We start from the raw sequence: 27,316 nt of genomic DNA on the forward strand, positions 1-27,316 counted from the left end.
GTTGAATTATATGGGGCGCTTAAATGTGCCACAAGGTGATCATTTCTATCATGTGCAAACAAGTTTCTACCTTGTTCCCAGAAGTATTTATCTTGTGCACAAAACATGATATTAAGGTATGAAAATAATCGATTAAGTAGATTTATTTGTAGGGCAGCCAGCGTTAACAGCAATGCATTTAAAGTGTTATATTTTTCAAATCCTGTGTTATTTGGTCCCTTGTAGCACACTGTAGTTAGGCCACTGCAGTATTTTCCTGCTCCCTGCTGCTGGGCTGGAAAACAATGACACCACTGTGCTTTGCTCATTTAATTTTAAAAAACAATCAGACATCTTAGTTGACAAGTCAAAAGTGATGTGCACTTTGTGTCAGATAGAATTAAAATATCACTGAATTTGAGCTACCAGCTGTAAGCCAAGCATTCTGGTGCAGCTTATTAGACTGATGTTGGCAAGCGACGGCATCACAAAAGCTGGCATGGCCCTATTTTTGAGTGTGTGGATAGCCACTGATCGATGGATGAAACTAAATGGTAGAAGTTGACACAGCACTTGCTAAATGAGAGGTAACTTACTGCAGGTCAGTTAACACCAAGTAACACTCTGGTTTAAGAGATGTCCTCAGCCTGGCATTTTGTAACCAGTCACATGTTTTGTCACTGCAGGAAAAAACAGTTTCACGCATAGAACCTGTTTGACACAGAGACAGCAACTAAACTGGAACTTCTGAAAAGTGCTGTCGTATTAACCAGGGATCACTTGGCTTCAGAGGGTGATCAAAATGATCTACATGGTAAGAATTGCTTTATATTAATATGGACTTAAAAACTATGAGTCATTTGTTTATTTATTTATCTGGAAAGGGACCATTTACAATATTAAATATAAAATTTACCCTTCCAATTTACATCTGCTGTCCCTTGGAAGGTCACAAAACATCATATTGTCATAACACATCATAAACACAGAGCGGTACATTACACACACACACACACACACAGACATGCACGCACAAACACACACAAGCAATAAGAATATGTTTTTCAAGTTAAAGCAGTATCATTAAATCAGTGGTAAGATTGTTGAGTATCTTTTAGCCGATGTTTTAGTTTGATATTAAAGCTGCTGATTGAACTGTAGTTCTTAATGTCATCTGAGTTGAGGCTTTCATAGAGAGAGCTGGTTGCCCAGAGGCAGTGAGAAAATCTCCTAATAAAGACATTTTCAAAGATTTTTTGGAGTCCTCAAAGCGGAAAGCACAATGTTTTGAGGAGCAAAATAACAGAATTTTAATCATGCCTTTAAAATTGAGATTATTGAGATTTAAAAATGGATCATATGAAAGATCTATCTAGTTGTAGTTCAAACATTGCAAAATGTATCTGGCTGCAAAATGCTTTGATTTTCAAAGTACAATGAATGAGAGGGGAATGCCACTTTAAATAGTGCAAGGGGGACGCTAGAAATGCCGAATACATTTCAATTTAAGCCAGTCAATGGACACAGCATAAAATCCCGTGGACTTGAACATATTTTTATCTGATTTATTGATGGAAGGGTGCTTGAGCAGGCCAATGAATTAGCAGCACTTTGAAAAATATGTAAGTACAAGTACATCATGGAACTGCACATAAATCTAAAGCTCAATGGTCTGTCAAGAAAGAGATCAGGGTTCAGCCCAAAATTACGCTGAAAAGCTTAAAACCAAGTAAAGTGAGTAATGTTCAAAATGCACACATTGTGGGTTTAAAACAAGAGATCCCAAACAGAGGAGCAAGACCTGCACTGGTAAGCTTTAATATCAGGAAGACTCTGGGGTACCCCATATAAAGTTCAATAACAGTTTTCTAAAAATAGTTTGTAACACTTTACGATACAGTGCACAAACATGTGAGCTGTATTCATGGGATAAAAGAGGAATGAATCAGGATCAAGCTCATTTTAAATGAACACTAGGAGCAGGTTCTGAATAACTCTGAATAAAGGACTACGAGTGGATGATGATTAGTCACAGGAGAACAGACTGAAATCACTCTATTAATGAATCATTAGGCAATCATTAGTTCATACGTTACTGTCACTCAGAATAAAACCCTCTTACTTTTTTCTGAAAATATGAATCAGCATCTGAAATTATTGAGTTATTCATTCCTAAATACTATTACTCTTTTTAAGCACCCATAGGAAACGTGACACACTATAGTCTATTGATACTATACTTAAATTTGACAGTTAATTCAGTAGTATGGTGACTGATAAAGAGGCAGAGAGCAGTGAGATGTTGTATATCTGACAACATGTTGTCATAAAAGGAGCTGACTGAAGTGGAATTACATCTATCATATTTGGGGTTTAATTCCAGCTGGGCCTCTTAACGAGATGGACCGAGTAATGAGTTCATTGTGTGGGAGGAGATACCATAGCCTCATGCTAATGCCTGAAAGTTAAAAGCAACTAAAGCAGTCGTCTTTAAAGCCTGTAGAGAGGAATCGGGAGGAAGTCCTGGTGGTTTAGACTCATTTAAAAATGAATGAAACGTTCATTTTGGCTCACAGATCCATACGCCTGACATTTTCAAGCATTAAGAGTAATTTCCAAAAATGTGCTCCCTGAGAAAATGTCAATAAATCCAGCACAATTCATTTTGGGTATAAAAAGGTCTCATCCATCATGGGTGACATTTTCAGCTTTCACACAGAGGTGTCATTGGCTGCTATCTCACACTGACTCAGAATCACCTGTGTGGGTGTCTGTTTAATTTCTAACTACACTTATTTTGATGGACCAGTGCCAGAGTGGTGGGAAGAGAAAGTTCAACTAATATATTTGATGATGACTTCAAAAAAAAAAGCAAAATTTAGACAGATCAACCATTTTCACACATTCACTCTTCATAGTTCTGAGTAGTTTTTTTTACTGAGGGCGCATCAGCAGTACAAAAACTGAAGCCAATGTGGAAGTGCTTCAAACCTGCATTTTTTTCTAATAGCCAGCAGGGGGGCAGACTTCAATGGGTCCAAAAAGAATCGACTATTTGAGACTGGGTGTGAAAATTCACAGATATCTAGGTGATGTATTACCACTGTAAACACTTGCAATGACTTTATGTTATTAAAAAAATTCCTCCACCCTTCTTTAAAATAGGATGTTGTTCACTTCATAAACTTGAGTCCTTATTCAGAATAACTTACTGAAAAGCATAGTTGGCCATGAAAAAGTTGCAAACTTGATCACCTGTAAACGAGAATAGAGCTGTGGCACTGGGAATCCAAACTGTTCTCCAAATATGACCACTTTGGCTCTGAACACAAGACAGAGTGACACAAAATGATCCAATGTCCAAAAAAAAAACATTTGCTGACATCATGTTGGCAATGTCCATTTCTTCATTGCAGCCTTTGAACCAGAGTGAAACATCCCAACAACTACTGTATGGACTGCAATGAGATTTTGTGCTGCATTTTATGGTCTCCCGAAGATCAACCCTGATGACTTTGCTGAACATCTAAATGTTCATCCAGCAACCCTCCAAGGTTGAAATGATCTAGTTGTTAATGACACATCTTTACAACTAATGAATGGACTGTCATGAAATTTGGTTATGATGTTCATGGTTCCCAGAGGATGAACTAAAAATACCATCATTTGGCTTACTAATAAATTATATCTTATGTTTAACCTCTTTGCTAGCAGTGCTCACTCTCCTTGTTTTATCTCTATGTAAGGCTCATCTCTCTCTCTCTCTCTCTCTCTCTCTCTCTCTCTCTCTCTCTCTCTCTCTCTCTCTTGTCTCTTTGGTACCTGTCCATTCTATCTAATGCAAAAGTAATACAGACAGTATTATTTTAAAGCATGTTGTATTGAAGAGTATCAAAAAAATCAACAACTTTACTCATAGTACGAATGTTTTCTTGTATCTCTACTTCTTATTCTAAATAGATATGGTGTTTTTAAATGAGGCAAAAGTCCTCCAAAAAAAACCAAACAGCTGTGATGAAGCAGCTCGGAATCTGTCAGTGACCCAAAGCCATTAAGACACTTAATGCTGGTATTTTCCATTTGATGGGACTTGTATTTTTCAAGTGAGGAGATAAAACAGTGGGAGAGCAGTGAACAGCAGTAATCATTTCAGAAACAAAATTGTCCAGTTTTTTGCACATCAGTATGCTGTTCAGATTTAGCTTTCAGTGAAGTTGGAAGGGATAAAGATTGTTTTTAATTAAAGCAGATTTCTCATTTGTGAGGGTTTTAACTGATATACTGATGAAATGTATCCGTGTCTTTTGATGTCTACTACAAACAATTTAAGGTTAAGTGTTGCTTCACTGGTTTTCTGCTGCACTGATGTATACGATCTGAGTTATGTAAACAGTAGGTATCATAAAGAGAGAGATATCAACAGGGGATTATAGAAAATGAAAATGCGAAAAGGCTGAATGGGCTTATCAGTTTAATGAAATAAACCTTAAAAATGCTTACTTGTTAGCTTAAAAAAGTGACATATTGCAGTCTATCAGCAAAGTTTACACAAACCAAGAGGCTGGTGAGGTTTTCTCTAAACCCTCAAAGATCGATGACATTGAAGAATGCTCTTAAATCAATAAGACTGACAGCTGATAGAGAGCACGGGCCTGCAGATGAAAGCAGATCATTTTTTACTTGAATATTGCTGCCTCAGTGCAAGAGGTCTGGTGGCAAATTGGACTAAGACGGCAAGTAAGACATGCACTTTCATCATAATTCAGTATTTCTTAAGTCAAGTGGAGCAGTGGATTTTGTCTTGGTTCATCGGCTGTGATTATTTGCGACCACTTCAGATGATCTTTGTGAAATTGAGTTATACCTGCTACATCTGAAAAGAGCCAGGAGCAAGGGACAGACATCTACAATATCCAGAGAGGACAGAAATGTAGATGGTGAAAAGTATTTTTATAACAAAAAGAGAAAAATTAGCTCAAGTTTAGGTTCATGAGGAGCAGGAGATAATTAAACATCTTAAGAAAAAAAAACTCTGACAAGGTCCGCAAAAACAAGTCAAAATCACTAGAACTATGAAGAAGACATCCATACTAGAAACAAGGTTTGAAGACGAGACAAAAGGCACACAAACAGGGTAAGACATGATAAAAACACAGGGGATGTAAAGTAGTAAGGGTAAACTTATGTCAACTTAGGAGGTGACTATACGGTTGAGGTAAAACAATCACACTGGCAGGAAAACACATGAAGGAATGAGGTAGAGCTATGAACACAAGAAAAGGGTGAGATACACAATAAAGCGATAAATAACAACATGACACTATAACTAATCAAACACATAACTTAACAACTAAAAGAACTCTGATATCAATATCATTATGGATACCAAAATAAATACCAATACTATTACCAACACCAATACTAATGCTCATACCAATATCGATGCTAATACTGAGATGGATAACAATAACAATATGGATACCAATAGTGTTAACGATACCAATACTGATGACAACAACGATACACATGCCAATAACGTAATAGATACCATTGTCGATACCAGTATTGTTATCTAACCCAGTACTGATGCAAAAACTAATGTGGATACCAATACTGGTACAGATACCAGTGCAGTTATGATATGGATAATGATACCAATACAGATCCCAAATACTGATTCCAATGCCAATACCGATTCCAATGGCCATACCAATACCAATACTGTAACCAATGCAAAAAGCGATAAAGATAGCAATCCTGATACTAATACCTACACTGACACCAACACAGATATAGATACCAATTGTGATGCGGATACCAATACTGATACCAATATTGATGCCAACCTGAGAATCTATAGGAGCTGTAAATACTGCACAAAAGTTATAGCAAATACTGATGAGTATAGTCAATACCACTCATCTTGTACCACACATCATAACATCCTCCCTTCCCTTAAAAGCAAAACAAATCAACATGTTTTAGAAAGTTATCATGTGCTATCAGCACTCAGTGGTTTTCCACCAATGATTAGCATTTCTCTATCCGTCTGGCCAGTCCTCAGTATTCTACCAAAGGGAAACTTAGAACTGGCCAATACTCAAATCAAGGTTTCACAGCATCAAGGTATTAGAACATTTCCCTTGACAACAAGGAAATTACATGGCATCCACCCAGTATCTGAACTGGGTTGCATGGGTGGCTGGGGTTGATCCAAACTATCAGTGAGGTGGGGTACACCCTGGGCAGGCTTCCAGTCAATCACAGGGCAGAATCATAGAGACCGACACTCATTCACACATGTATGAACACATCTACAAGCCAATTAGAGTCACCACTAAACCTCCAGGGCTTGTCTTTTGGCTGTGGGCGAAAGCTGAAGTACTCACAGAGAACCCGTGTAAGCGGGGGGCAAACATGCATACTCCATACAGAGAGGCCTCAGCTGGCAAGAGGATTCAAACCAGGTACCTCCTTGCTGCCAGGCGAGAGAGCTAACCAGTTGCTGCTTTAATGTATGACACAGAGTCAGTAATTCAAAGTTTTATGGTGAGGACATCTAAAGAAACGGTTGGAGCACTTATCCATCCTGCTTTCAGGATATTTAATGCCTTTTTTTATTCATTGTCAATGTGTCTTCACTATTGCAATGAATTGAGCAGTTGCTGGGTGAGGATTCTTAGGCAGTGATGGCTGATGAAATTTGTTTGATTTTCTTTGGCACAGTTTCCTGAGTAAAAAGCTGTTGGCTCAGAATGTAGTGTGTCATCCTGCTTTGTGCTGCATACAGTTTTTCATGCACATTCCCATCCCTCCACCCCCCACCCCTCGTCCTTTATTATGGCGCACATGGGTGGACATAGGACCCAACTAGTGCTGCTCCAGCTGCATCTGCCTGTGCACCCACAGGGAATGATCTCTGTGTGTTTGTGTGTCTGTTTGTGAGTGTATATGCGTGTGTTACTGTGTGTGCATATGTGTGCACTAAGGCTGCCAGAAAATATGGGCAAAGCAGAGGGGATTGCAGGGGCTCTGCACTCACCTAAGCCATTCACAGGCTTCAGCATCACACAGTTGATTCAGCACCTTGCTAATAGCGCACACATTAAACTGCAGCACACATCAGAGGAGGAGTGCAGTAATGAGAGAGAGGGAGCCCGCCGTTTATTGCTTCTCAGTGTGTGTGTGTGTTTGAGCGTGTGAGGGAACGTCTGTGTTGAGCAAATGTGTGCATGGTGCGTCTTGTGTGTGTTTGGGAGAGAAAGAGAGTGAGAGAGTGAAAGAGGGAGAGAGAGAGGGAAAGAGAGAGAGAGAGAGAGAGAGAGAGAGAGAGAGAGAGAGAGAGAGAGAGAGGCAGAGAGAGAGCGCGGACGTGTGTTAGTGAGCGCTGGGAGGAAGGATGGCTGCTCATGTTTGAACTGCCTCACATGCTCAAAGGAGGAAGAGTCAAGGCTAAAATCCAGAGAAGAAGGGGACATCTCGCAGAGAAAAGCATCTTGCTCATCATTCGTGGGGAACGGAAAAGGTTTGGCAATGCCTGCTGAAGTGAAAGAGGTAAGTGAGTGTGCTGGAATGGCTCTATTTGCAATGTACCCTCCCTCTTTTTTTTGCCTATCAGGTTTTTTTTTCTGCAGAGAACTGTACACCCTGCACAGCTTTTGCATTCTGCCTCTGTCATGATGAATGAAGGAGGGATCAATCGCTTCACCTCCTTGCCTCTCAATGCTGCTGTTCGGTGCAGTCTCCTTGTGTGCAGGGGGGACACGATGCTAACATCTTCATCAAGTGTGTGTGCGTGTGCACGGGCATGAAAGTGCATGTGTGCAAATGCATAGGCAAGCATATAAAGCAGGGATAATCTTTGATTGTATTATAAGGAGAGGTTGTCCCTCCAGGGGGAAAATGCTGCACACACTGGCAAGTGTATTGCCATGATGTATCAGAGAGACATTAAATCTGACCATGCAGCATTTAACTATTTGAGGATCAGAGGAGTGCAGAAAAAAAGGAGGCTCCTATCAGAAACTTTGCAAGGGAAAACCCATCCTTCCTTTTGTTTTGGGCTGTCATGTTCAATCACTGTGTTCTCTAAATAAACCAGCCTGGTTGAATTATGCTGAACAAGATGTGTTGCATAATGGACGATTGTCTCTCTGCAGGAAACAAGTCTTAAATAAGAATGAAGGATAACAATGCTTAGTGACACATTCTGTGAATTTACACTGACCAGCCTGAGCATGAGTGATTCAACAGATAGTGTAGGGCAGATGAGTTGTGACAAAGTTGTTACTGATGTTTCCTGACATCAGTGGGCTGATGTCATGTTTTATTATCCAGCGGGCACACTACTCTCTCAACCCACATTTTGATAGAGACAAACTGCCAGTTAAAGCTAGACTTCCCTCTAGTTTGATCACTGCAGAGATGACTTCTCCTGGCTGATTTAATTGTAATTGAAAGCCCTCATTTTTCAGATTGTCTTACCTGTCTTTGAAATGGATTTCAGACAAGTTTGAGTCATGACTTGTGCCTGTCATGCCCTTGAGCTGGTCACTGAAAAATCTGAAATCACTCAGCACTAGATCAAACTCTGTGCCTCCCAAAATAATACCCTGGCTGAAGCTGGCCTCGATACTGCAAGTGGAGGGGAACAAGATGCTAATCATGTCATTCTGTCTCCTGCATGGCTGCACCTAACATCTATATCCCGTACCTCCTTTTTTTAAAAGCAAAGTCAGATTCAGAATCATCATCCCGACCTATTTGGCTCTGCGAGCACGCTTACTTAGTGATGGTGCAGTGAGTTATTTAAATGAGCCTTGACTCACAGAGGCCTGGCCTTCCCTGGAGCGCGAATCAGACGTGGGGACAGCGCGCAGGCCGCTCTGTCCAGCCTATTATCATCCTCCAAGTCCTTAATCAAGCTGTCTGTGGAGGACAGTAGGACCCCGTCTGTCTTTTTTTTTCTCGAAAGGCGTTCATTTAAAAAGCCGCCTAACAATATATGCAATCAACCTCCCCCAGAGGTGTTCGAGCCAGGATCGTCTCCTGCTGCCAGTTGCTCCCATGTGACCCCTTTCATCTTCTCGTCCCTCTAACACATTTTGAACAATGAATATGAGGGGCTCTCGTGTTTGGTGAGGTGTTTGAAAGGCGAATCAAGCTCTCTCTCCACATTCACTGCAGCCTGGTTTAATGCAGGGGAGTTAGGCTCTCAGCACTTGTTCGGTTTAATGCCGCAGCCGCAGAAAAAAAGGAGAGTTTAGGGAGATTTAAAAGCTTATTTGTTTTCTTTTTTTCATCTCAGTGCATATTGTGCCCATGTTATTGAGAGATGCATATCAGATGAGACGCATTAGTGTCATATTTCTTTAAAGGAAAATCAATTTGGAGAGTGCATAAGGAATTTATGTAGTAAAATTTGTCGTAAAAGATGCAGCAAAACTGATTAAAATATTTAATTATACTCGCTTATGTTTGGATGAGTTCTTGGTGTTATTGTGTCCAAGATTTTCGACAAATTTAGATGCTGCCATCAGGAGGCCCTCAAGATGTAAAAAGTTGTAACAGATAAAGCAGATAGTGATTAAGATTATTAGAGCAGCAGAGCAGATTGTAGTAGACAGTGAGAATTTTGTAGGAAAATCAGCAGAAGATGTGTTTACAGTTAAATTCTGCCTCCAGTTCTTTCTCAGACCAAGAAGCTGAATAATTAATCCCCTCTGGTTAATGAAAAACATTTTGTTAGGGAGACAAAGATAATTTAAGTTCCACTTGAAAAAACAAGGATAAATGAGAGAAATGTCCACATGTTGTAGAAAAATAACAGCTGGGGTATGGATTAAAGCAGCTGTGGTGGTTAATCAGGACTTGTCACATCACTACATAACTTAAATGACAATAAGCGACAGCTCATGTCTCATAATAATGTTTCTGGGCTTTGTCAAAGGAGCTTTTAATACAGCCTATACTTCAGATCAACAAAAAATTACAGATACAACCTTTTAAAACTATATACTCCTGTAAAAAGACATAGCAAATGTAGCAGAGCATTCATTTATACCAACAGGGATTTACTTAGTCTTCTTTCTTTCACACAGCAGTCTGATCTGTTAAATCCTCCAGGAAGATGTTGTCCGTCAAGTGACATACATCTCTTCCCATAAATAATCAAAAAGTTTAACAATTGCACGGGAAGTTGGACGACAACTTCATCCATCAAAAAAAAGGCTGGAAGCAAAATTTAGACAGGAATTCAGCCTGAAAATTCAGAAATGGCGTGCTATGGTTCAAATAAATGACAGACCACTCCAGTGCACATTATCAAACCATGCATGAATGCATGCATCCATTAAATCTGATGTATCAGGGAAAAAAAAATCTTATTATGAATATCACCACAAATGAAAGTGCAGTCTGGTCTGTGCACAAGGATGTATAACACTTGAGAAACCCAACAGCATCTTTATTAAATGAGAGTTAAATTTCATCTCTGTTATTTTATCATATCTCTTTGTATTCCTTCTTTTCCTGCCTACATAAGATCTCTGGCATAAGTGCTTTGCGCCTGAGGATTGTTTTTCAATAGACAGATTGCCCAATAAGATTACAGCTAACCAAAAAGATTAAACACAGAGAAAGTGCCTCTCATTTTTCATGAGGATATTTGTCTTGTGTGGGTATGTTGGCATTTCTCAGCTTGAACTCAACAGTTTGTGTTTCAAGTTATAAATTATGGGGTTGAAATGAGTCTAGCACTTGACACACAGCTTGTTTTTAAGTATTAAGGGCTGCTCTCTTATCATGTGAGGACAGCCTTGATTACATGGTGGGCTGCTGTATAATGAACATTTTGTACTTAAAGCTCCTGTGACGACTTTTTAGCTGGTTATGAAACACACTGAAATTAATACTGTTGCCTCCGTGTGACCTACAAAAACTAAAGACACCATGAGTGAGAGGATTAGTTCTTTCATACTGTTATTTCTAATTCTTGTAACCGCTGCCAGCAGGGTTGGTGTCAAACGAGGCGATTAACAGCACACAGCAGAAACTGACTTTGTTTACATTTTCCATGGCAGACTTACAGTGTAGTAAGTTTAAGCTTTTGCATGATCATGACTACTTTTTAATATCAGAAAACACTACTTATGCTTGAACGGAGATCAGCAAAGACACAATGCCTCACTTTGACTGTAGGAGTTGGAAAGATCAAGACTAAAGTCCCTCACAGTAGCTTTAACACACATAACTGTTGCTGGAAAGATGACTGTCTGTGACTCTAACTTACTTTTGTGTTTTAGGAGCAGAGTTCAGAGGGTCCTCCTCCTCCTCTGTTTTTGTCCCAGGAGGCTAAAGAAGCGACCTTTGATAACCCGTCCACCAACGAAGAACTGGACACGCCCACCTCAATCGCCTCAGTCATGACCTCCACCAATGAGAGCTCCACAGAGACAGACACCCCGCAGCAGACTGACACTGAGGTTCATGACATTAACTTTTGTCACTATCACCACCTACTTATTTCCTCAAGTTTATGATAGAGTTTTCAGTGTATTGGTGAAAAGTATGGGCACAGTCTTAAGGCCCCTTCAAGAAACTCTTGAGGTCACTTTCTTTCCTTTTTTTTCTTCTAAATGACAATCAACAGATTTTAACTTGTGAACATAACATAATTTGGCATCAAGTTATCTGTGATGTGACTGAAAGTGTCCTGAATATATAATAGATAAGGGACTTAATGAATTAAAACAGCTGATTAGAAGCAGACAGGATTTTTTTTTGTTTAAATCTGAATTAATGCAAAAGAAAAGCTTTAAATCATTTTGTTAGAGTAATTTATACTAACGGATTTATCTGTACATAACCCTGTCATTTCTTTATTAAAGCACCCATGAGGAACTTTTGGGTTCCCCCTGTGGTGCCCCTTGTGGACAGTCTTATCATGTCCATGTGTTGTTATTGTTTCTTGACAAAGAACATCATCCTGCTCTCTTTTAACAGTCAGATTTATCGCTTTGCCATGGAAAGAAGGCTGTATTAGCAGCATACAATCAATCGCTCTGTCCTCCACATACCCCCTGCAATTGATTTCAAACATTTAAAATAACTTAAAAGGAATAATAACACTTCTTGTTGATAGTCTAATTTATTTTCTTAGGTCAACAAGAGACATTGATATTAATTTCAGTCTGTTTCACAACAAGCTAAAAAGTCCTCATTGGTGCTTTAAATAAAGCTGTCTTTGTACACTAGGCTGTAGTTGCATAATTGTCAGACTGTAAGAGACATTTGTCCCTTCTGTTAACAGACAACTTTTTCTTTCCTTTTGTCTATCGTCAAAAATGTTAAAAAATTTGCAACAAATCCCCTCCTCACCTGAGGTACCATCTATGAGTCTCTCCATCACAGACCTTGTAAAACTGTCTTCAGTTTTACAGTTCACTGAGGCCATATCAAAGAGTCTGGAACTATGGAACCATGAAATTCTTAATGTAACTTCTTTTTCACTCTGTTATAAGATTGGCAAACTTTTTAGTCCTTCAATACTTTTCAACATCACATGCTCTAAAACCAAACAATCTGCATTATTTTTATATTACATAGTATCAAACAGTTCCCAAGCTAATGAAAAAGTCAGATCCCCAGTCTTATTTCAGCCTGTAGCAGTTGAGAGCAAAAGAGAGCAGCAGTTGTCAAATTACATAGAGATTAAGTAAAGAGAGTGAGCACCTCTTATGAAAACCAAGAGCTGAAACAGGAAATAAAACTTATTCATCAGTATGTAAAATGTCGGTCTTGGTCCGGTGACTTTTTCTGAACCGGCACAGTTTGCAGCATTGCAACAAAAGAACAATAGATACCCAATTATGGATGCCCAGGAGTTTTAAGTTTGTTGCTGTTGTATTGATTCAGGTATAGACATTATCACATTTTTCCTACTATGGTATCAAAGTTTAGGAATTTGGTATTGTGACAACCCCACTCTACTGCTACATATTTATGTATTTATATGCATAAAATTACAGGTTCTGCTCACGACCTGGAGAGTTGAAATCAAAATCAATTTACTTACCCAGATAATTAAATTTACTCTGCTTCTAAACAGTGGCTGGACCTCAAGTTGTTTCATCAGAGTCCAATCTAAACTCATTTTGAGCGAGGAGAATTCATTATTTTTTGGCAGGAGAGAAGAATTCATTATTTATTTTTTGGCTCAGATGGCCAGAAAAGAGCAGAATTGATGATGATTGATCATCACTATGAGGAATTAGCAGGGGTTGGTCATACACTCTTGATGAGAGATAAACACACACTGTGGGGAACAGTAACACTTTGGTCTATTCCAAGTAAATTAAGACAAAATTGTTCCTGCTCTGACTGAAAACACACCAATTTGGTGGCATTTAATCGAACAGGGGAACCTGAGACCTTTCAGAGAAATGGGATTTTAAAGTCAAAGACTAATTAGGCTTTTGGAGATATAATAGTTGTTGTGCATCAATCTTTGTAGGAGTCCAAGGCTGTGGAACAAGAAGGTGTTGAACAAGAGGCTCCCAGTGAGACCCAGGAATCCCTAGAGACCCAGCAGGAGAACATCCAGACACCAGACACACCTGAGCTCACAACCACTCCAGAGGTTCAGGAAATCACTCCCACTGAGCAGCCTGCTCTTGAAGCAAAAACGGAACCCTCCAAGACTGAAACACTGACAACTACGACCAGCATCGCTACAACCCCGCACCCTGAGGTGGTACAGCAGCCTGGGGAGCCACAGCTGGTGAACCCAGACAGGCAGAGCAGAGTTTACACCCTCCCCGACAGCTACAGAGGCATCAGCGGTGATTTATGTGCTGGGTATGGAAGCCTGTCACGCACCACCCTCCACAGCTACTGGCCCGCCAAGAACTACCAGCCCGGGGCTCACTACACCTTACCTTTCCTGAGGGACAGCTATGCTCCCGCAGGACTCAGCAGCCAATCAGAGGAGGATGTCATCGGAGACAGGGGAGACAATCCGCTGGACATGAAGACTGACCACCCTGCTGCCAGTTACCCAACACTTGGGGGAATCCACCAGTTCAGACCAATTACAACCATGGAGCTCCTCAGGGAGCCCTCGAGAACCAGGTAAGAGGATGCTACATTGGATCATACTTTATTTATAGCACCACAGAGACTGTGTAAATTGATTTCAATGACTCTTGTGGTTTCTATATGATACCCAGATGTGGGTTCAAACACAGATCAGCCCCTTATAGTCTTTCAAAGGGCCAAGGCAAGGTAAACTGGAAAAATGAATGTGCTCTCAAACACATCCTCCAAGGTATGGTTAGGCTAAGATAACCTTGTCCTTTCTAGCAGGTTTGGGATAAAGTCTGTTTATTTGAAATCAATTGTTTTATCCCATTAAACTTTTAGCTTGGTCGAAAGCAGACAGGGAAGATAAAGGGTACTCAATCTGTGTCACTGAAATATCAATATGGTCCCTGATAATGAGCTCATCTTTAGCAAAGGTTAGTAAAGAGACACTAGAAAGCCAATACACACTTGGATTTAATAGCAAGAATAAAACAACAGTCCATGCAGCAGTTTAGTTTTTGTGATGGAGAACAGGAACTAAATGTGTTAAAATTATCTGGAAGGTAGAAATGACCAACTGCAGGAAAATGAAGCTAAGTTAACTCTAAAGTGTACCAGATTTTCTAGCCAATCAGCCAGAATTCAAACCAGAGATGTTTGTGTTTAGTCAACTGAATGTTTAAAGGTGACCCTGACTAATCTGCACCAAAATAAATAAATAATCATTACTTTTTATATTGTAGACCCAAAAGGCTGGTCATATTTTGTGTCTCCAGCTGTAGCTCTGGTTGATGTCTATTACCATAAAACTATAATGCTGTACTACCCGGAAGTAAACATCACAATTGACTGATTGTATCTTGTATAAAATGGAGATAAAGTTCCATGTAGGCTGTGTTAAGCTGTCATATACAATCTGTTTTACAAAGTGTTTTCTCACTTTTAGACCGGTCGGTAAGTCAGAGTTTAAATTTCCATTTAAATTGAAAGCTGATTAGTCCCTTAAGAGTATTCTTAATTTTATTCCAACATTTTTCCACACTATATACAGTTTTAAATGCAGTGAAGTGAGATGTTTTAAAGGCTCAAATGAAATAATGTAAATCTATAAAAAAAAAATCTGTCATATTTCATTCATGTTTGCCAAATAATTTAACTTGAATTACGCATCTGAGATGGGAACAGAGAATTAGGAGCACAGCACCAGGCTTTGAACTACTGATAGGTCTATGGAAAGTACAAATTTGTAGGTCTTCAATGATGCTGCCATAAACTTCTAAACTGTACTAATCTTGCTACAGAGGACCTGCAGTTATAATAATATTTATTAGAGAGGGTAGCCATACAGCTACCAAATAGCCCCCATTCTGTTACCGGGAATCAGCCCGGACAATAGAAAGACAGATGGACAGCAGTTAAGTAGCAGCTGGTATCAATCAGGAAAGGCAGCCTGCTGCAAAGTCAATAAATAAGGAGGTTTCACCTGTTATTGCCTGCCAGAAGCTTTTCCTTTACCCATATAAAGTGACAGAGCTGTTTAGAAAAGCTACAAGCTACGCACTTACGCTGTTAAACTCAGTGAAGCCCAGTCTATTAGACTCACAAAAGTCCTGTAACTGGTTTCATTCAACCTGTGGATATTAAAATGAATAGTTTTACAAATTGGGAAGAAACGTCTCCCAATTTCTTGGGGATCATTAGCTGAGGAGATCACTACTCACATTTGTCTGTTCAATTTAAGAAAACATTGATGTAATGGTTATTGCATTCAGAGTGTTTGTATTGGGAAACAGAAAGAAGACAGTTGGCTTAGCTTAAACACTGGGAGTGCAGGGACAACTTAAGAGACAGTCAAATTAGCATCAATGACTTCAACTATGGGGGATCAGCTATGAGCTGGTTTGCTTGGCATAAATGCTGGAGGTAAAATGAAACAGGTAGGACACAGCTAGCAGAGGGAAGACGGTTAGCTTAGCATGAAGACTAGACGACTACACGACTAGACGACTAGACGACGAGGAATATGAGGAAGAAAGTTAGCCTAGCTTCAATACTGACAGTACAGGGAAACCCTAGGAGACAGTCCAATCAGTATTAAGACTGGAAGCATGGGGAAACAGCAATGAGCTGGTTAGCTTAGCATTAAGACTGGAAGTAAGGTGAAGCAGCTATGAGAAAGTCAGCTTGCGATTATGGCCAGATGTAATAGGAAACTGCTTGGAGACAGGTAGCAAAGATTGAAGACTTTAAGTAGAGAGACAGATTGCTTAGCTTTTTTTTTTTCTCAAAGGTTTCAAAACCTGCATTGAGTCTTTTTGTCCTTGTCAGTACGTAATTGTCCCGCAAGCAACTCATTTGTCCAATAATTGGGCAAAAGAGCCCAGATGTTAAAATTAACCTTGCTGCCCTGCTGTGTGGTTAAGCACATCTTTCAATTCTCATTTGTTCAGTGGTAGTGTGTATTTGTTCAGATACTGTGGCACAGGTGGGCTGCCAGGTTGATCTATGGAGAGCCAGACATTCAAGGTGGATTGGGTTTATGGTGCAGTGTTTCAGGGGGTCTTCAGTCCTATTGATGCTACCTATGTCCATCAGCAGACTGTTTTGCATCCCCGACTTGTCAGTGGAGGGTTTGTGGGGGTAACATCCTCAAGCAGATACTGTGCATTACTTAGTGTGGATGATTTTCTGCCACTACCTCCACAATGCAAATAAAACCTTTGAAGAAGTCAGATTAGATAGGTTGACCTCGTAAAGCCCAACAGCAAGAGAAAATCAATGTATTTCTCATTTTTAATACTGATTAAAAAGACTCTCTCTGTCTCCTCAGAGGTGGCTATGATGATGCCTTCATGGCCCAGCTGGAGGGCAACCTGAATCCTTTCTTCCAAGCAATGTGTCGCGCTCAGACCCTGCAGTTCCCTCACAAACGCAGCAGCATGGTCAGCCTGGACAGCATCCGCAGAGACCCACGCTGGAGAGATCCCAACCTGCATGAGGTGATCTCGATGCTTACCCACCCAATGGACCCAGTCAAGTCCAACGCTGCAGCCTATTTACAACACCTGTGTTATGAGAACGACCGCATCAAGCAGGAGGTGCGCCAGCTGAATGGAGTGCCGATCTTGGTGGAATTACTGGATCACCCTAAAGCTGAGGTCCACCGTAAGGCCTGTGGAGCTCTGCGCAACATATCCTATGGCAAAGACCACAATAACAAAATGGCCATCAAGAACTGTGATGGCATCCAAGCTTTAGTCAGGCTACTGAGGAAGTCTAGCAGCATGGAAGTCAAGGAATTAGTCACAGGTATGGCTTGATTCAGGACTCTACCTCTGCTATAATATGCCACCCGTCGTTTACTACGGCTTTTGTATTCTTTACCCTGCAGGCACTCTGTGGAACCTCTCCTCACACGAGCCACTGAAGCTGCTGGTCATTAACAACGGGCTTCAAACACTGACTGATGAGATCATCATCCCACACTCTGGGTGGAGAAGAGACTCAACCGACCCTTGCAAATTGCTGAGTGCTGAGTGGTCCACAGTCTTCAAAAACACCTCTGGATGTCTGAGGTAACCCAGAAATTTGTAATAAAGCTGTAATCAGCTGGGTCCTCGCAGTTTTGCTGACAAAGTTGTTTTGGCAGGAATGTCAGCTCAGACGGGGCAGAGGCTCGCCAGAGGTTGAGGGAGTGTGAGGGGCTGGTGGACGCACTCCTTCATGCTCTTCAGTCAGCTGTTGTCAGCAAAGACACTGACAATAAGGTCAGTGAAGTCATCACACAACATTGTACATTTTTTAAACATCTCTGACTGAACTCTTGTCATTGTCCTAGTCGGTGGAGAACTGCGTCTGCATCCTGCGAAACCTGTCCTATCACGTCCACAAAGAGATACCTGGAACAGAACGATTTCAGGAGCCTCATTCCCATAATCTGATGAGGTCAGTGGGGCACCAGAAGAAGAAGACTGAACCAGACTGTTTTGGAGGGAAGAGACCCAAAGGTTAGCTGGCCATCATGCATGATGACTTTACAGTCACCACTTTTGGTTGTAGTTTTCCGTTGGTCTGCTTTTTGGCTTCCTCTCTTCGATAGAAACCGTTTCCTTTGTTTGAACTTCTGAACAGTTGTAAATCTCTATAAAACAACTATTTTCCTTGTTAGAAATTTTCATTTACTTTTAGTGTCCTGGCTTGCAAGCAACTGTTTCATTTCTTGGCCCCGTTTAATAGCATTAGCCTGAATATTTCATAATTGTACACATGCAGGAGCTGATGATTTATTTTGCTCGGCAGAGGAGCACCATGCTCCAAATTTCAAAAGCTGGCTTTTACTGATGTAACAAGAAAGAACGGTGTAAAACATTCGGTCATGACGTGAAGTATAACCCATATAGCTGCTGTGTCCATTTCAGGTGTAATCTTGACTCAATGTGTCTTTTCTTCTTTTCTCTACAAACCGTACCCATCAGAGGAGTGGTTCAATCAAGGTCAGTCTGCTGGTTGCTTTTCTCTTTGGCAGTATTATTGTGATTTGATTCAATGTTGAATTTGCTAACATTATGTGCCTGTGTACTGTTGTATTGAAAACTGGTGTTTGTGTTTGTGTGCATGTTTGTATCTGTGATGTACAGGTTGGAAAAATGGATTTATGGACAGAAAATACGGTACATTGGATTTACCAAAACGTACCGAGCAAAATAAAGGTACACTTAAATAAGTAATATCCTCTTCACATAAAATGTAGCATTCAAGAGTTAAATGCTTTTTGAGTGATATTAGGACACAAGCAGCTAGGATACATTAAGCTTATTACAGGGGTAGATAAATAATGAAGACTATACATCATTCATCATTATTACAGTCCAGCATCAGTGGCTGCTTTCTGTTATTTGCTTTGTATGCATGACGTTGGCATGGCCTGAGAGAGAAATCATTGAAATTCAAAGCCACACATCAGCACCTGCACCACTTGAGGAGAGTTTCATTACTAAAACAAAATGACCCACCAACAGAAATACTGATAACATTTTATCAGGCAAAATCTAGAGGGGGAACATTTCCTCTGGCAGGCACTGGAAATTGCTCGAGATAGAGCAGGCGCCATGTCATGGTCCCTGATATTTTTTCATTTTTTCCTGCTAAACTTTTACTCATTGTGCCATCTTATTGCTTTTGATAGGGGTGAAACCATTATTTTAATAGAAGCTTAAAGGATACTGTATACCATATTAGTACTGTACAGCAGAGTAATGTGTATGTGGATGTGGCTGCTGTTGAATTGTAGCTCAGATTTAAGCTTGTGCCTCCCACACTCCAGCTGGTGAATGCAAATCAGAGGGACAAGCATGTTATGGTCCAGGGTCAGCTTTATACTACTCAAAGCTATCCAGCAGCCTCCACTGGCTCAATACAAAATATCTCAGGAGTCTGACAGAGTTGTAATTTTCAGGCATCTATTATTTATTAAGTATTTCTTTTTTGAATATCCTACCTACCTAGTGACCTTAACTTATCTAGATGGAGGAAATTGTTAAACACAGTTAGCATATTTGCATTCACACAAGACAAACCATTTTCTTTAACTTCTTATCACTGGTTCACTCTCGTCACTGACTTTCTCTCCCTCCCTATTTAAGGCTTGGAGCTGCTCTACCAGCCAGAGGTTGTGAGGCTTTACCTGTCTCTTCTAACCTGCAGCCACAACCATAACACCTTGGAAGCTGCAGCTGGAGCCCTGCAGAACCTCGCTGCAGGACAATGGGCTGTGAGTGGATGATGAGTTGTTACTTCCCATTGTCTTTACTTTTTGTGGAGATTTGGAACTGGAGAAGTAAAGGGTTAAATGGTTGTTTCTATCAGACACTTTGTTGGCATAAAATATTGGAGGCTGATTGTTTTCCTAGATGCTTCGACAGAGCACTAAAAGTGAATTGTATTTTAATGTGGAGTAAGTAAGGTTGCCATGGTAGCTGTAATCACGTCCTAGTCTCCTAATGCATCATCTAAGGAGCAGATTGAGGATTTGTCTTCAGATGACAATCCGTATCTCTGCTTTTTGGTTCAAAGCAAGTAAAACCCAAAGCCGAAGCATTTTAACCTTACAATTAAGGGTTTTACTTTAAATGAGGGAATTGAGTGTCGGCTATTCATGGTCTATTTTCATCTGCAGTTGCTGTGCCTCAGTGGAGGGAGTTTAGGTTTGTAATAATATGACTCTAGCAGCTAGAGATTAATGGAATGCTAATCACTTGCGCTGTACCATTAGCTAGACTCTAGCTAATGGTACAGCGCAAGTGATTAGCATTCCATTAATTGTTTGAAAAGGAATAGAGACATCTAAGCCGACTTTGGTTATGTATGCTAACTAGTCATTTCTGAGTCATTTTAAGCATTTGGTGATGTACCATATGGAAACTAGCTGACATGGGTAACTGGATTGAGCTGCTTTTCTGTTGCACCATTACTGAGTACAGAGGAGAGACGAAGAGATATGAATCAAAAAAAGGACTGCCATGCCTACTTTGTCCTGTGAAGCGGCCTAAGCATCTACATTTTAGAACCATCTACTTTCCATGTATGCATTGACGGATATATGGACATGGAAGGCCTCCCATCTCCTCCCACTGTAATAAAATACCATCTCTGTGGGTGCTTACATATTGGGCTTGTGATTTAACTGAAGCCAAGGCATGTAAAGCGATCTGGCTGGTATAGCTGCAGGGTTGATGTCACACCCCTTCCGCTATCCAAAACACATATTTAACTTGCTGATAAAAAAGCCAAGTTCCTTTAAGTTGGCGCAGTGTACAGCAGAACAGATTCTTGTGCTGGTTTGAATCAGACACTCACAGCTATGGAAAGTTCAATGAATCTTGTGTCATGATTTGTTACATTTCTCATTAACCATTCCTCCTCTACTTAGTTAATCAAGTAAAGAACGCTACAGTAGCCTGAGCTGTCATTCATGATGTCAGATCTTCTCTTTAAAAAATCAAATGATTAATGCAAAATTATGTGAACAAGACGTTTTCTCCCTTTACTTCATCATTAGGTCATTAGTCACATGTTTAAAGAGAATGGTGATATACGATGAAGCACATCTTTTATTTAACGCATCTTGTGGAGTGATGGTTTGATAGAAAGTATTTCTAAATTCAGGACAAGTGATCAGCAGAGGTGGGTGGTGTGAGTCTATTGGCGGATTGGTCACAGGCAGTTGGTATGCTCGTACCTCACAGCTATCAACACTACCATGGCTGAGCTCAACCACTGTAATGGTAGCTATTAGTATGGCGTTAACAGGTGGCACGAGAAAGAGCTGCACATCTACATAGAAAGTGCACATTGCTGAATGTGTTGGAAGTCTTCATGCAGGAACAGAGTTTAAACTTTACATCCCTGAGTGAGACCCCCAAGAGTGAAACACTGACACAAGCCCAGGTCCAAACATATTGGTTTCTTTAAAATGCTGTTAATTAATTCAAAAGTTATAAACTTTATTGCAAGATGTTGTGCCTACAGCCTCCCAAAACAGACTACGTTTTATAAACAAGTATAACTTATATTCCAGATTTGAGGGTATTTATAGCTAAACTTCTCTGAAAAATAAACATTTGCACATTAGTCAGCATAATAAGAGCTAACTGCTACGACAGAACTATGTTTGAGAAAAATGTATTAGACCTGTACTTTAGTTTTCCAGTTTCCCCAATGCTCCATATGTTATTATGGAAAAAAGTAGGCTTTCAGACCCATATTGCCAGTCACCAGAGGGAGCTCTAAAAGTTTTGGCTTCACTTTGGGGGATCTGTTGTGCTGTCCATTTTTTAATAGTCTATGTTTTGCTATTTCAAGCCCAATTTCCAGGGGCCTAAATGGAACTTTCTATTTAATTTTGGGTCAGGTTATCCCTCTAAGACAGTCTGCATGGTTCAAGATTAGACAACAGAACCCACTCATGCCTTTACATGAGGGCCTCCATGACCTATGCTCTTTTCCTAACTGGTTGTGTTGTCATGCTGAGGCTGCATCAATGAGTGGAGTGTGCAAAGAGCGATTTGGCATTTGATCATCTTAATCCAACTGGACAGTACAGTTTGACTTTGTCACCAGTCTGCATGATCAAAAATTACTTTACTGCTATGTCCCCATAGAGCTGTCAAATGATGTGCTTTGCCAAGATATACTGGGCCATGAATGTCGGTTTAATTTAAAATCAGTGCTGTGGCTGATCTTGGATTAAAAGAGTTTCAAATTCCTTTGATTTTGAAATCAAGTTGCATTATACATCAGGGAGCAGCTGAGATGAGAGTTTGATTCTCATGGTATATCTGATTATTTTTTGTGTACTTGTGGTAATATGAGTGGTTTTGTAATGATGGACAAATTAGTGGGAGAAAATATGTAGAGAAATCTCACATAACATCGGTCCAGTGTTGTTCATTATGTTTGTTCTTGTAGTGGTCAAGCTACATCCGTGCCACTGTGAGGAAAGAGAAAGGCCTTCCTATCCTGGTGGAGCTGCTGCGCTCAGACGTGGACAAAGTAGTTCGAGCCGTGGCTATTGCTCTACGCAACCTGGCGATGGACAGAAGGAATAAAGACCTAATAGGTACAGTCTGTAACTCTCCTCTACATGGCTCTACACCTGCAAACTAGCTTCAAATTGCATGCTAAGTTTTCAACATGTCATTATAGGAAGCTATGCCTTGAGGGACCTGGTCGGTAATCTGCCATGTGGGCAGCAGCACCCAGCAAAGAACCTCGAGGGAGATACAGTGGTGTCTATTCTGAACACCATCCATGAGATCATCACAGATAGCCCAGAGAATGCCCGAGCGCTCATACAGGGTCATGCTGTGCAGAAACTAGTGGCTATCAACAAGTCAAGGTTCTTAATGTCTTTCAGCTAAATTTTGACATGGAATTTCTAGGTATGTGCACACCAAAGTTAATAATAGAAAACAAAAGCATATAGTGACACAGCTTTCTGAGGAGTCAAGCTATTAATTGGAATCCACAGCTTAAGTCTTCCTGCAGTATCTCTTGCTGCAACTGCTTTTTTGTATCTCTAACACAGCCTTGAAGCAAAAGCTCTTGATATTATAAACGTCACATCCAACGGCAATCAGAAATTGATTTTAATCACCAAGACAGCATTGTCTCCAAGCTGTTCTCGGTTTTCACAACAATGTCTTGTGATTTTTTGTCAGCCAATCAGCACGGGAGATCAAGGCAGCTTCTCATGTGCTTCAGACAATCTGGGCATACAAGGACCTGAGAAACACTCTGAACAAGGCAGGCTGGACCAAGAGCCACTTTAAGGTACTTGATTATAATAGGTTTTTCAACATATCTTTAATTTGTTGTTGCATGAGGATAGAAACCCTGCTTTACCTGATCTGACTCATAATTCATTGCAGGTTATTGAATTTCATGGAGTCTGTGTTTTGCCAAAAAAAAAAACAGTAGGTGAAGTGAAAATTTGGCATTATTTGAACCAAGAAGTTTGTGTGTATATCATTCCGAGACAAAGAAGTACTGATACACATAATGCCCGTTTGTGAAGTGTAAAGTGGAATAATATATTTAAGTTTATAGTGTCCTGTTCCCTCCAAAACATGAAGACATTTAAATGATGTGCTAATTTCCAAGCCTCAGCACAAGTCATCCTCATGTAAAACAGATATTAAGTTTCCTATTAAAGCAAGAAGTACAGGAAAGCTTAAATTCACCCAGTAACAAAATCATTTTTGTCTTTCAAAGCCAACAACCACAGGAGTGACTAAAAAATCCAAGAGCGGAAAGCAAGGCGGCGATGACATCACCTTGCCGCTCATGGACAAAAATCAAGGTCAGCAAATCATTGCACGCATACCTTCTGTCAGCAAAATGATATTAAACCATCATCCAAATGAGAGGAGTGTCCTCTAGCTCAGAGAACAAACACTGCTTATGAACTGATAGGGCTCCTTGTCATGTCAGGGATGGAGAGATGGCCATTTTTAAATCCCAGACCATATTCTTCCGAACATAGCCGCAAACCAATGATGTGCTGCCAAGGTTATCAGTGCACAGACTTGGCTTATTAGCCCATACTGTGTTTTCCCAGAGGCAGGGCAAGCTCACGCATCACCAGTCACATTTCATTTAAACGCTATTCCAAAGGGCACTGACTCCTTCACGTCAACAGCGACCTCTAGCTTACCACTAAAACAACAAACTTCTCTGAGGGCTTCCTTATGAATTATGAGAAAAACTTAAAACGCCCTTTGAAATGAGAATTCAGGGAGACAGGTAGACATTACTTCTAATGAATTATTGACAGTTTTTGGAAATGTGTTTCACTTAAAAGGGCAAAAGGTGCAGATCATGTTTGTGCATTAGGTCAGGTCTGCAGTAGAAAACTCTCAAACAATCAACCAATCTTTATTTACGTTTCTCAAAATCACAATAAATGTTATCTCAAGACACTTTATCAACAGAGCAGGTCTAGACCATATAATTAACAAAGACCCAACATGAAGACAGGAAAAGATCCAGTCCAGTGTTACAGACAGGTCTCTGTCTTATTTCATCTTAATCCACCATGAGCAGAGCACTTTGCAGCATTTAGCAAGTTACAGCGGCAAGGACAAACTTTGAAACCTTGAGCAGAACCAGACTCATGTGCTCCACAAGAAAATTAGAGTTAATCAACCCACCCCTAAAAAGTTAAATACATTACCAAAAAATACTGTAAATATAATTCATGTGGTCCAGCTTCTGTCATTGTTTTGAAGTAAATTGAATCATAAGTGGGTATTGTTAATGAGGTGGTTCAGTATGCTCCCACACTGACCGTACAGGACTAGAATAGAAGAGTTCCTCTTTCTTTCCAAAGGTTTATGTAGCTATCGATCCATGTCTTGGTTTACCATTAAAGCTGCTGTTGGTAGTCGTGATATAAACATCAGTTTCGGAAAGAGATTTCCCCTCCCCCTCCCCTCTCTGCTCCCGTAACCCCGCCCACAAAGATTGTTGTGTGTGTTTCATGAGGAAGTAGTGGCTTCCAAGCTAATCAAGGTGACATAGTGGGGCCAAAACTCAACCAATCAGGACGGAGGATTGGATATTACCTATGATTGGTCCGTCGTAAAGGGAACGAAGGGAATAATAACATTGCTTCATACAAAGGCCTTGGAAAACTGAAATTTCACAATAGTGTCAAATTACTTCACTTACAGATGAGTACTGATGGGTATTATGACCTTTTCTCCAAACCCAGCAGAAAAGAAGTACAGTTTTTGACACCATTCCTACCAACAGCAGCTTTGATACATTTACAACTTGAATTGATGTGGTAATGGAGGGGTTTAGCCAAATACACTAAATGTTAATAATTCTGAGTTACATATATAGGTCTAACTGCAGTTGAGTAGGAAATACCCAACACAGATTTTTTCAGATATGATTGATGTTGGCTAGCTAGCATCGTTCTTAGCCATGCTACTTTCTCTAGAAAAATATATCTGAAAGAAGGTATTACAGTGGAGCTACTTCATGGTGAAACAAACATGATACACAGCTTGGTTACCAATTCAATTTATTTTGAATGTACATTAATGGAGATCTTTACATTTTAGTCCAACAGTTAGTTTTAGTGTGTAACAAAGCTAACTATTTGGGGAGCTAGCATTTTCAACTGAAATATAGCTGAATGCAAGGCTATTACGAGTAAACTTTTTTGTTTAAATGAATCAAATATATTTGGCAAGTGTGCACTGTTATTATTCATTAAGGACTGATCTCACAATGAAAAACATGCTTGTTATTACAGATGACCAGTCAACAAAGCATCCTATCTGAAGTCTTTAAATCCATTCTTTAATGTTTACTACATCTTTTTCCCATATTGTTCACTGCTAATAGAGTATGATTGTTATCTTCCTTGCAGATGTTTATTCCACCTTAGAGCCAAATGATAGAGTTGGGGATGGAAAAGCGCCTGTTGTGGAAAGAGATGCTCTCCAGGTAATCTACAATTTGAATTTACAGACTGACTCGTATGAAAAAACATGACAACAAATGCAGTCTGACTCATTTAGGCCTGGGTGAACTTGATTTCTTATGTTTGGCATGAGAGTGAAGCAAATGGTGTGACAGTTTTGTTTTACGTGATTTTGTTTACTTTCTTGGGATCTGTTTCTGTCGTGTTTGTTGTGTTTCATGGAAATTCACTGACACCAGCTGTTTGCATGTTTCCCAACCTAGGCGATAAGTGAGAGAAAACACTTCATCAGAGCTGGCAGGCCTGCTGTGGGCCTCATGGATAACAAACCTCCACCACTGGACTCATGGGTGTAAACACAACAGCACGGCCAGTCAAGCCTGTTTAATCCTGTAAAGACACTTCCCATTGGTGAAATACAGATTTGTGCCATTTGATCATTCTTGTACAGACAGAGAAAGTTAACCAATTTAAAGAATTTCCTTTATTTACAGGATATAATGTGCCAAACATTTGCATCTATTTATTATGGAGGTTATTTGGAAATAGATTTTATGGATTTTGTCATTTAGGATGATGTTGAGTCTGTCTGAAGAACATGATGGATTAATTACACATGAAATAGCCTAAATATGCAAACTATGGTTAACCATGACTCCAAAGAATAAATTATCCATCTAAGATTAAAATTTTACTGTTAGACAGGTATGAGATCATTTATAATACTTATAGTTTGTCAAATTATTAAGCCTTAAATGACATATGACATCTGTTGATGTATCCCGAGGAGAGATGATGATGTGAAATAATTTTAGAACTATTTTTGGTGAGGGTGTGAGATTATAAAAACATCCAGGTTATTTGGAAATCAGAGAAACCTGCCATCAGATTAGACTGTATGGTCATCAGCAAATCCTCTCTGTTCCATTTGTTTCATGATAGGGCAAAGGGAGTTGTAAATGTGTAACAAAGGACTGTTAATAATCTAAATGAAGGTATTTATATTGTAATATTTATTGTAATACCCATGTTATTAATTCAAGGTTATGGATGTGTATTAGCTAATACCAGTAAGTGATCCTACATTAAATACAACTCTGCTTTGCAGTGGTCCTTTTTGCATTGCGATGTTGAATGACAAATGAAAATAAACGATGCGCATAATTTCTCATTTTCAATTGTATTCTCTTTTTGTGTTACAGGCTAACTTTTATTACCACCTCCATTCTATCACTGAGTGTTACATTAAAGGAGGGTCAG

General features: G+C 39.9%; 1 protein-coding gene and 1 long non-coding RNA gene across 2 annotated transcripts in view; one reads left to right on the plus strand and one right to left on the minus strand.

The window, feature by feature from the left end:
- LOC117831529 overlaps nucleotides 1–27,316 on the minus strand; it is a 52,629-nt gene that overhangs the window by 12,520 nt on the left and 12,793 nt on the right. The window lies entirely within an intron of this gene.
- Nucleotides 749–27,227, plus strand: arvcfa (ARVCF delta catenin family member a). Its single transcript, XM_034710243.1, has 17 exons — nucleotides 749–793; nucleotides 7,417–7,533; nucleotides 11,283–11,462; nucleotides 13,493–14,109; nucleotides 16,892–17,370; nucleotides 17,453–17,636; nucleotides 17,711–17,828; nucleotides 17,900–18,068; nucleotides 18,537–18,554; nucleotides 18,699–18,770; nucleotides 19,704–19,831; nucleotides 22,528–22,678; nucleotides 22,765–22,957; nucleotides 23,280–23,391; nucleotides 23,833–23,920; nucleotides 26,003–26,079; nucleotides 26,320–27,227. Exons 1-17 carry the CDS (start codon nucleotides 782–784, stop codon nucleotides 26,410–26,412), a joined length of 2,808 nt encoding a protein of 935 aa, XP_034566134.1. The 5' UTR covers nucleotides 749–781; the 3' UTR covers nucleotides 26,413–27,227.

Source organism: Notolabrus celidotus, chromosome 19, assembly GCF_009762535.1.
Source record: "Notolabrus celidotus isolate fNotCel1 chromosome 19, fNotCel1.pri, whole genome shotgun sequence".
NCBI lineage: Eukaryota > Metazoa > Chordata > Actinopteri > Labriformes > Labridae > Notolabrus > Notolabrus celidotus.